A 12015-nucleotide genomic window follows, 5' to 3' on the forward strand; every position below is an offset into this window, starting at 1 on the left:
AAATATTTGCATTAACAAGTAGGTGCACACATATACCTAATAAAGTGGCCAATGAGTGCATTGTTCCATGCCTCAGTTAGAACATTTCTCAACTTCAAACTAGCACTAGATCAATTACTAAAACTGCTTTCCTTCTGCAAATATCAAAGTAAATTTGGTATCAAAGTACATATATGTCGACATATACAACCCTGAGGTACATCTTCTTGCAAGCATACTCAGTAAATACAAGAAAGATAATAGAATCAATGAAAGTCTGTACCCAACAGGATGGACAAACAACCAATTTGCGAAAGACAACAAACTGTGTAAATACACAAGAAGAAAATAAACAATAAATGTTGAAAATCTGAGATGAAGCGTCCTTGAAAGGGAGTCCATAAGTTGTGGGAACAGTTCAGTAATGGGGCAAGTGAAGTTGAGTGAAGTTATCATTGAGTGATGGTTGAGGGTCAAGTGAGGAATTCTCTGTTTCTTGGTACGTGTGGTTAGAAATAATTTCTAGAGACTGAGTGGAAAATTAGTCCAGCTTCTCAATGGAAGAAGCCAAAGAGTGGTAGTAGAGAATTGCTTCTCCGAGTGGAGGCCTGTGACTAGTGGTGTGCCACAGGGATCAGTGCTGGGTCCATTGTTATTTGTCACCTATATCAATGATCTGGATGATAATGTGGTAAATTGGATCAGCAAATTTGCTGATGATACAAAGACTGGAGGTGTAGTAGACAGTGAGGAAGGTTTTCAGAGCCTGCAGAGGGACTTGGACCAGCTGGGAAAATGGGCTGAAAAATGGTAGATGGAGTTTAATACAGACAAGTGTGAGGTATTGCACGTTGGAAGGACAAACCAAGGTAGAACATACAGGGTTAATGGTAAGGCACTGAGGAGTGCAGTGGAACAGAGGGATCTGGGAATACAGATACAAAATTCCCTAAAAGTGGCGCCACAGGTAGATAGGGTCGTAAAGAGAGCTTTTGGTACATTGACCTTTATTAATCAAAGTATTGAGTATAAGAGCTGGAATGTTATGATGAGGTTGTATAAGGCATTGGTGAGGCCGAATCTGGAGTATTGTGTTCAGTTTTGGTCACCAAATTACAGGAAGGATATAAATAAGGTTGAAAGAGTGCAGAGAAGGTTTACAAGGATGTTGCCGGGACTTGAGAAACTCAGTTACAGAGAAAGGTCGAATAGGTTAGGACTTTATTCCATGGAGCGTAGAAGAATGAGGGGAGATTTGATAGAGGTATATAAAATTATGATGGGTATAGATAGAGTGAATGCAAGCAGGCTTTTTCCACTGAGGCAAGGGGAGAAAAAAACCAGAGGACATGGGTTAAGGGTGAGGGGGGAAAAGTTTAAAGGGAACATTGTCGGGGCTTCTTCACACAGAGAGTGGTGAGAGTATGGAATGAGCTGCCAGACGAGGTGGTAAATGCGGGTTCTTTTTTTAACATTTAAGAATAAATTGGACAGATACATGGATGGGAGGTATATGGAGGGATATGGTCCGTGTGCAGGTCAGTGGGACTAGGCAGAAAATGGTTCGGCACAGCCAAGAAGGGCCAAAAGGCCTGTTTCTGTGCTGTAGCTTCTATGGTTTCTATGGTTTCTCGTACTCAAATAAATTATTTAAACAGTGGTGGAACAAAAAGCCATTCCAATAACCTGTATGAGCAGTGGCATCAAAGTGTGGATGTATAATAAGACATGGGACACATGTATAGTGCAGGATGGACCGAGCTGCCCTGATAATTCATCATCCAAAACATACAGATGTGGAAATTAAAGCACTCTTGAATTAATGCCCCATTCTAGGTAGGGAAATAAAATCGAAGGAAATTTCAAGCTTGAATCAAGGATTAAAAAAAGGACTTAACAGATGCTTCTCTTACAGAGCTGATCAGACGAAGTGGCAACAGAAGCTTTGAATCATCCAGCCTTGTCTACATTTAATTATAATAATCCTTATTAGACATCTTAGACATTTACAAAGGCAGCTGCTTCAGGTCAAGAAACCAAAGGGTAAGTGTTGAAGTTGGGAGAACATATGCCAGTCCTCATCAAGAGGTCAGTAGTGGAAAGAGCGAGCAGCTTCAAGATCCTGGGCATCAACATCTCTGAAGATCTATCCTGGGCCCAATATATTGATGCAAATATGATGCAGACCCAATGGGCCAAAAGGCCTAATTCTTCTTCTATAGCTTATGGTCTTATTAAGGACCCTCAGCATCCAGCATACGCCCTGTTCTCATTACTACCATCAAGGAGGAGGTCCAGGAGTCTGAAGGAACAACCTCAATGTTTTAGGAAAAAGCAGCTTCCCCTTCGCCATCGGTTTTCTGAACTGTCTAAGAACCCATGAACACTATGTCACTATTTTGCTCTCCTTCTGCAGTACACATATATTTCATATTGTAACACAGTAATTTTTTAATGTGTAGCTGTTGCAAAATGACACATTTCATGACATATCCCAGTGATATTAAACCTGATTCTGATAAATGAACAAATGTGTTTTGTATTCATTTATGAGATGTGGGTGTTGATAGTGCGCCCAATAATCATCTCCTATTCCCAAATGCCCCTTGAGAAGGTAGTGATGAGCTGCTGTGGCTTGCTGAAGGGACTCTCATTGTGTTTTTTGACAGGGAGTTCCAGGATTTAGATCTAAGACAGGAAACAGTGCAATCTGAAGGGGAACCTGCTAGTGACGGTGTCGTCCTGAGCCAGCTGCCTCTGCTCTCTTGATGGTAGATATCACAACACTTGGGAAGCTTTGATCTGCAAGCCTTGTACCGCTTTTTAAAAAACAGGTAGAAAGGGATAAACCAAGTACTTAAACTTTAATGGTGGGTAAATTATTGGAATCCATTATTATGGAAAGAATAATTCTTCATTTAAAAAAGGCACCATGTTAATTAGTAACAATCAGTATGGATTTATTAAGGGAAGACTGAATGATTACCGACTGACATCTTTGAGAAAATACCAATGAGAATACTACGTTTGCTGTGGTCAGAAACATTTTTGCAACACTTCTGACAAGGTCCTAAGTTACACCTTAATGGGATTTAAGGGATTAGATCAGATTTATTTGTCACATATACATAGAAACATACAGTGAAACGTGTCATTTTGCATTAAGTTAAATCTGTGTAGGTAATGTTCAGCAGCCCACAAGTGTTGTGACACTTCCGGTGCCAACATGGCATACCCACAACTTACTAACCCTAACCGGTATGTCTTTGGAATATAAGAGAAAACCAAAGTGCCTGGAGTAAACCCAAGCAATCAAGGGGATAATGTAGAAACTCCTAACCGAGAACGGTGGAAATCGAACCCCGATCTTACAGCGTGCTATAAAGTGTTGCGCTAACCATGTCACTCAACAGGTGAGTAGTAAATTGGCTTCAAATGTGCCTCAATGACAGGAAGCAAAGGGTAATAATTGGCAGGTAATGGTATGACTGGAAGGTTGAGTTCATTTGGGCTCAGTACTCAATCAATCTCAGACAGCAGCAGGAGTTTGGGATTCACCTCCTAAAGGATGGTGAAGGCAGGCACCCCTACCACATTTGAAGAGTACTTGGAAGTATAATTGAAAAGGTGTAACCTGCAGGACTGCAGACCCAGTGTTGGAAGATGGGGTGGGGTGGCAGCTCTTTCTCAATTCTCCTGTGACCCCTATGATCATATACATTGGATGAAGTCAACAGACAGAGAAAAATTGTAAGTAATATACACAAAGTGCTGGAGGAACCCAGCAGATAAGGCAGATTTTATGGAGGGGAATAAACAGTTGATGTTTCAGGCCAAGAACCTTCATCAGGACTGGAAAGGTAGGAGGCAGAAGCCAGAGTGTGGTGGTTAGCACAATGTTTTACAGCACCAACGACTGAGTTCAATTCCGCTGCTGTCTATGAGGCGTTTGTATAGTCTCCCTGTGGAATGTGTGGGTTTCCTCTGGGTGCTCTGGTTTCCTCACACGGTCCAAAGATGTACCGGCTGGTAGGTTAAATGCCCCATGATTAGGCCAGGGTTAAATTTGGGGGGGGGGTCGCTGGCCAGCGTGGCTCAAAGTGCCCATTCTGTCCATCCTGTATCTCAACAAATAAATAAATAAATAACAAGGTGGAGCAAGGGGAGGGAGTACAATCTGCCAGGTGATAGTTAAGACCAGGTGAGCAGGAAAATTATGTCTGAAGTTAGAGTGTGGGAGGTGAACAAAACATACACAAAATCAGGCAGTATCTATTGGGGGGGTGGGAAGGAAAGATAATCAATTGACATTTCAGGTCGAGTCCCTTCATCAAGATTACAAAGGGAGCAGTCAGAAACTAGAATAAGAAGGCAGGGATCGGGTAAGAGGTATAAGCTGGCAGGTAGTAGGTGAGACCAGCTGATTCTTGGTGGTGAAAGGGCAAGATAAATACATGCTGAGCACTCGATTATCATTGGCCCTGCGCTCAAGAAGGCAAGTAGAGATGACTCCACTATGCTGCTAACTTGTGCTTTGTAGAAAGTGGTGAGGGCTAGGGGTGTTGGAAAGGTGTGGGTGTGTGTTATCACCGTAGCTCCTGTCGCAGGTAAGCGGCATCCATCATCAAGCTCCCCCTCCATCCAGACCACACTCTCATCTTGCTGCTGCCATTGAGAAGAAGGTCCAAGAGTCCTGGGTCCCACACCACCAGTTCGGGAACAGTTATTAACCTACAACAATTTTGGCTCCTGAACCAAAGTAGATAACTTCACTCACCTCAACTCTGAACTGATTTTACAACCTATGTACTCATTTTCAAGGCCTCTACAACTCACATTCTCGATATTATTTATTTATGTAGTTACTTACTTATTTACTATTTTTCTTTTTGTATTTCGTCTTTTGCACAGTGGTTGTTTGTCCGCCTTTGGCTGTGTATAGATTTCATTGATTCTATTGTGTTTCTTTGTATTTACTGTGAGTGTCTGCAAGAAGATGAAGTAGGTACCGTGCACAATCCTGATTTGATGGAGACAGCCATGAGAAGCATGGAGAAACATCTGGAGAAACTTCTGAAATGCCTGTTTCGCTGGCGCTGCTACTGTGCGATCAAGAATCTCTGGAGGGGAAGGCCCCAAATCTTCGGCTTTGCCTATTGCCTGTTGCCAGGGCCGGGGTTGAAGCGCTCGGCAGAGATGGTGCTCGGCCCTCAGTGTTGGAGAGCTGGTCAGAGGCTCGAAGTTTCCGGACGGACTCGGAGTCAGACCGTAGTCGGGTGCTTCCAGGATGTCGCATCGGCAAGTTTGCGGCGCTGGAAGCTCATGGCAGGAAGAGTTTCTCTTCCTTCAATTGTCTGCGTGAGATGATGGGACTTTCAAGAGACTGAGATTTTTTTTACCGTGCCCATGGTCTGTTCTTCTATCAAATTACAGTATTGCTTGCACTGTTGTAACTATACGTTATAATTATGTGGTTTTAGTCAGTTTTTTTTAGTCTTGGTTTGTCTTGTGTTTCTGTGATATCATTCTGGAGGAACAAATTGTATCATTTCTTAATGCATGCATCACTAAATGATAATAAAAGAGGACTGCGTATCCTCATAATTTAATCTAAGCTAATCTCTGGGTTGTATATGGTGACATGTATGTACTTTGATAATAAATTAATTTTGAACATTGAACTTTGTAACCATGTGTGATTGGTGTGGTTACGTTACTGGTCCCTCAGATAACGGTTGCGGGATCTCAGCAACAGTCATACCACTGATCATCTAGGGTTAGTGTTGTTGAGATGTCTATTGCCCAGTGCTTGTGTGGTATGAATTTTACTTTTCCATTACCACATTCTGTTTGAATCTTGTCTACGTCTTGCTACGTGTTCTGCTTCTTCATACTGTACAAGTGGATGGAAATGGAACATCTCCACTTCTGATCTAGACTGTATGTAGCTGAACATGGATGGCTTTAGACCAAAGAGTAATTCCTGTGGCTAGGGTGCATAACATCCAACAAGTATATCCACCTTCCTACCTGCTAAATACATTGCAGATTTATTCAGAAGTTGCCTTGATACCAAGGGCACTCATTCTCCCTTACCTCCAGTGATCGATTTAAGGAAATAGAGTGAATACTGACAGGACTCAGCAGGTCAGACAGCATCTAGGGGCAGCACCGTAGTGTAGCGGTTAACATAATGCTATTACAGTGCCAGCCAGTTCAATTCTGTCGCTGCCTGTAAGGAATTTGTACTGTATGTTCTCCCCATGACTGTCTGAGTCTCCTCCAGTGCTCCTGTTTCTTCCCACATTCCAAAGATATACGGGTTATCTGGTTAATTAGTTACTTGGGTATAACTGGGCAGTGTGGGTTCATTGGGCTGAAAGGGCCTATTATCATACTGTATCTCTAAATAAGATCTGGTGTGAAAATAAATCAGAATTAATGTTGCATATTAACTGTGTTTCTTTCGCTACAGATGCTGCTTGACCTGCTGAGTATTTCAAATAATATCTGCTTTTAGTTTGGATTCCAGTTTTAATTTTTTAGTATTCGGTCCTTGCCCATGCTTGGACCAAGGCTGAAGTATGTATGTTCTGGAGGTTGTTGTCCTGGCAAAACCCGGGCTGTACTCTGGGGAACCAGAGGAGATGACTTGGTACTGTTAGGATAGTTGATTTATGCTAATGGTGGGAGTTTTAATTTAATCAAAATAAATAGCTAGATTTCATTTACTCTACCATATTAAGAATTTATATGTTGCTTATGTGACCCCATAAATTTAAACTAGTTTGCCAGACAGAATGAATGAATGAATTCTTAGGTGAAACCTGTTTAAAATGATTAATTGTTTTGATAGGGTTTATAGTGGGGAAACTATTTCCTCACATTAGAGAACTCCAGAAATGGAGGCATAATTCCTGAACGGGAGAGAGGCCCCAACAGTGAGATCAGGAAGTACATCCTCACACAGGCGAAAATTTATGACTTAGTTCTTCCCAAAAAACTGCATTCTGGAGGGACTAAAGTTTTTGTTAAGGGAGGGTGTTGAAGCCAAGAGAGACGAGAAACTAAAATATGAAATTAAATCAATGCTGGATGAGTCATTTCTATCTTAACAGAGGATAATATCTCACTTAACCCAGAGCTGGATCCCCCACACTCGACCCTCCTGTTAATTCCTGGACACATTATGGGCCAGCTGGCCTGGGTGCAGTCGTAGGCCACCTGTTTTAATTCTATTTCCCATTCCTATTCTGACAAGTTGGTCATGAACTCCTCTACTGCTACAATGATGCCTATCGCAGGATGAAGAAACAACCTTTTGTCTGGGTAGCCTCCAATCTGATGATATGAACATTGATTTCTCCAGCTTCTGGTAATTTCATCCCCTAGCTCCTTTTCAATTCCCCATTCTGGCTCCCCTCTTACCCCTTCCTTTCTCCTCATCTGCCCATCACCTTCCACCAGTTCCCCTCCACCTTCCCTTTCTCCCATGGTCCACTCTCCTCTCCTGTCATATTCCTTCTTTGTCGGCCCTTTACCTCTTCTACCTATCAATTCTCAGCTTCTTACTTCATTCCTCCTCCCCCGCCCACCCACTTTCCCCCTCTCCTGGTGTTACCTATCACCTGCCAGCTTGTACTCCTTCCCCTCTCTCCCACCTTCTTATTCTGTTTAATTACCTCTTCCTTTCCAGTCTTGATGAAGGGTCTTGACTTGAAATGTCGACTGTTTACTCCCCTCCATAGATGCTGCCTGACCTGCTGAATTCCTCCAGCATCTTGTGTGCAATACTTATATAGATATTAGGCAAAAAGAAGACCATAACTATTGTAACCTATCAGTGTCTAATGACTAATATAGGGAGCTAACTATTACCACCCAGTGGAGATGTAGCAGATAAAGCCACCGAAAGATGTAATATTTTTAGTGCGTTGTGCATTTTCGAGAGCTTACAACAAAGAGGATTCTCAGTGATCTTGTGAGGTTGGGAGACTTTCCAGTTACAAGGGACTTACCTTTAGCGTCATTCACAGGATCCATGTGCCTGTAGATGTAGCCTTCCAGGTAAGAGTGGAATTTGGGAGTCGGAGGGAAGAAGGCCAGGCAGATGGCCATTAATTCCCAGCCCCTGGCGAGGCTCTCATATCTAAAGTTCTCAGTCGTTTGCCGGCACAGCTGGATGTAGAGCTCGTCCCTCAGACCCTGCATGCTCCAGCCCTTCGTGGCGATCTCCAGCGCCACATTAAGCTGATCCGCCTTGGTCCGCCGGTCACCCATGTACATCTGAATGAGCTTGAACACCTCACAGGCCTCCTTCTTCACGCTCCGGTCAGCGGTCATTATCATGGGCTTCTTGATGGACTCGCTACTCCAGGCTAGCATGTTGGCGATGGAGACCTTGCGGCGGAAGATGCCCTGCGTGTGCTTGTTGAAGTGCTTGGAAGCCCAGTTCTCGATGTCCGTCTCGGAGGAAGGCTTACGCAGCATGAAGCCGGGGAAGACGCAGCTGGCGCTGGGCATCATGTTCCTGTTCTGCCTCCCAACGTCGTACTGACTGCAAGTGCCCAGGTCCTCGGACTGCGGGGAGAGAAATGATTCATCAATGTTTCAGATAATGTGATAGAGTCCATTAGCATAAGCCACATTCCCGCTGAGAAATCATTAGAGTATGGAGAAAAGGAAATGTAAAATAAAATGTGAATGCACAGCAGGCCAGTTAGCATCTGTAGAGAGAAAGGCTGGTTAAATACTTGTCCTGTTGACAAATTACACATGAAACATTAACAATCTTATCTCTCCTGATGGAAGATGCTCGACTCACAGCATGCTTCCAGCAGTTTTTGAAACAGTTTCAAACCTTAACACCTTTCCACTGAAGTCCAAGGTGTCGCAGATTCATGCGCATATCTTCCCCTTCAATGCAATATGACAAGCTGCTGGAATTGGTCTCCTCCCACCTAAAATAAGAACTACGCCAACGCATACAATCAAATGACTCACAAAATCACCCACCGAGAGAAACCATTCAACAGCTCCTGCTGACTTGGATTAACCTTTATCCTGGTTTTAGCCAGTAGTAATAAACTGCATTGTTAAATCAGGACCACAGGGATTACTGCCTCTTCCTGTGGGACAAGAAATGGAGCAAACGACCCTCAACCCAAATCTGGTTAAATGGCACAGGAACGTTCCTTTTGAAGTCTTAGGAAAAATGGTCATGTTGCATTCCGGATTGTAAATTGTCCTGTGATTAGGCTAGGGTTAAATAGGTGAGTTGCTGGATGGTGCGACTTGTTGGGCTGGAAGAGCCTATTTCATGCTGTATCTCTAAATAAGTACATAATAATAATAATTATTATTATGACACATTTCACTGTATGCTTTGGAGAATATGTGATAAATAAGTTTATTTGAACCTGAGGGCAAAGCTGAAGGAATCTAACAAAGCAATGAGTTGTACCAGAAAGATCTGATCATAAAGGTGAGGGGAAGGTTCCAGCAGAAGGGAATTAGATGAAGGATCGATGTTTGATGAGGGAAGTGTGCAAGGCAAGAATGGGCCAAGGAAGAGGAAGTGTGACTCAAGTGGTCAGCACAGCCACAATTAGCCAAATTGCCTCTTTTGTGCCCCTGGCTTACGTTTTAGACAGGAATCATTTCACTTTGTCAGCACAAAGGGCCATTGAGGACAAACTCTGGTCAGTTTTGACTGATATTCTATTGAGAAAAAAATCATCAGTAAAAACATTTTCTGACCTGAAACCATTACTCAGGATTGAGGCCAGCTGTAATGAGACATGGAAACATTATGGTGTGACTGTGAGGAACCTCTTGAGAACAGCATTCAGAGATCAAATAGAATTTAACTTTCACTTGGTGGTTGTTTGGTGTTTTTTTGATGCTGACGATTAATAGTAAAGTCGGGTTCTGGCGTTAACAAAATTAACCACGGGGTGAACCACAACCAGCAACTGCTAGAGTCATAGAAGGAAACAGCAGACAACTGGGCCTTCAGCCCAACTTCTCCATGCTGGACAAGATAATCCCATATGCCTGTATTTGGCCTGTATCCCTCTAAAGCAAGATTCCTTCAGATTTTTAGATTAGATTAGCTTCATCTGTCACATGTACATCGAAACATACAGTGAAATGCACCACTTGCCTTAATGTTACATCCCTTCAACCATTCAATTCCTGAACCAGCCGGCACAACCCTAATCAGTACAGTTTAATTCTCTATTCTACTGCCCATTAGGCTGCTGGTGATTAGGGCAGAATTGGAGGTCGTCTATCTCTGGTGGTGTTCACCATGTCAGTAGCTCGGTTTTTACTGCTGTCAGCCATGCTAGTCCTGGAGTAGACTCTGGAATACCGTCACACTCAGACACGGAAGGATTCTTCATTGCTGTTTCTGTGTCAGTTTTGTTTTACTAGTCGGGGTTGTTAGAGTCCTCAGCCGAACCCCTGAACCTGGAGGACCAGTGGACCACTCTTAGACTGGGCTCTACCCTTTGACCTTGTTGGCATGGGTGACTCTACCAAGAGCGGAAGCATAAAGCCCTGACTCCAGTCAACATAGCCCTCCGGGTCACTGAGGCACACAAGCCTCCAAACCTGACAACAAGGTTGTGGTCCTCTTGGAGGAATTCAGCTTAAAGATTAGCTTTGTTTGTCACAGTTACATCAAAACATAGTGAAGTGTGTCATTTGAGTCAAAGAGCATCACAGTCCAAGGATGTGTTGGGGCAGCCCACAAGTGTCGCCACACTTCCAGCACCAACATAGCATGCCCACAACTTACTAACCTGTACGAATTTGGAATGTGAGAGGAAACCGAAGTACCCAAAGGAAACTCACGTGGTCACGGGAAGAACGTAGAAGCTCCTTACAGACAGCAGAATGAATTGATCACTGGTGTTGTGAAGTGGTACACTGACAACCACACCAACCTGTCATTCTATTTAGTTGATTCTAAATTTGTTGCGCCAGAGCCTCTAGTGTAGTTTCTTTGGAATCTATGATGAGACTGATGACATTTTGTTGAGTTAGGAACAATTAAGTATTGACCAACAGGCAGTTCCGTACAGAGCCACAAGTGACACCAAACGGAGCCTCAGTAATGATAGATGGCACTACAATGAATCACAGGTTAGTGTGAGCTTGATATGCAGTCATTCACTGCAGAGCTTTGTACAGTATAGTACGTAGCATGGTAGTGTAGCAGTTAGTGCAGCATTTTACTGTGCCAGCGGTCAGGGTTTAATTCCTGCTGCTGTCTGTCAGGAGTCTGTTAGTTCTCAGTACGTTTTCTCTTCTCAGTACGTTTTGCCCGGGTTCTCTGGGTTCCTTCCACATTCCAAACACGTACGGGTTAGGGCTGTAAGTCGTGGGCATGCTATGATGGCACCAGACACTTGTGGACTGCCCCCAGCACATCCTCAGGTTGTGTTGGTCATTGATTCAAATGACACATTTCACTGTATGTTTTGATGTACATGTCACAGGTAAGTCTGATCTCTCTAATCTCTTTAGATGGCATTGCATTGAGCCACAGTTTTGCTGGAGATTGCACAGACTCAGTACAGAGCTTTACGTACACTTCCCTCGCACACCCACAATAAGGATGCAAACCTGAAGCAGCAGGTGCTTGTTTTCTTCACACACAATAGTCAGCTCCTCACAAACTCATCTCCCACAATAGGCAGCTCCTCACAAACTCATCTCCCACAATAGTCAGCTCCTCACAAACTCATCTCCCACAATAGTCAGCTCCTCACAAACTCATCTCCCACAATAGGCAGCTCCTCACAAACTCATCTCCCACAATAGTCAGCTCCTCACAAATTCATCTCCCACAATAGGCAGCTCCTCACAAACTCATCTCCCACAATAGGCAGCTCCTCACAAACTCATCTCCCACAATAGGCAGCTCCTCACAAACTCATCTCCCACAATAGTCAGCTCCTCACAAACTCATCTCCCACAATAGTCAGCTCCTCACAAACTCATCTCCCACAATAGGCAGCTCCTCAC

General features: G+C 43.5%; 1 protein-coding gene across 1 annotated transcript in view; it reads right to left on the reverse strand.

Moving 5' to 3' along the window:
* arhgap39 (Rho GTPase activating protein 39) overlaps window positions 1-12015 on the reverse strand; it is a 682545-nt gene that overhangs the window by 178082 nt on the left and 492448 nt on the right. The window contains 1 exon segment of the mRNA XM_072252088.1: window positions 7998-8559. Within this exon segment, the coding sequence (XP_072108189.1) occupies window positions 7998-8559 (562 nt within the window).

Source organism: Mobula birostris, chromosome 3 (assembly GCF_030028105.1).
Source record: "Mobula birostris isolate sMobBir1 chromosome 3, sMobBir1.hap1, whole genome shotgun sequence".
Taxonomy (NCBI): Eukaryota; Metazoa; Chordata; class Chondrichthyes; order Myliobatiformes; family Myliobatidae; genus Mobula; species Mobula birostris.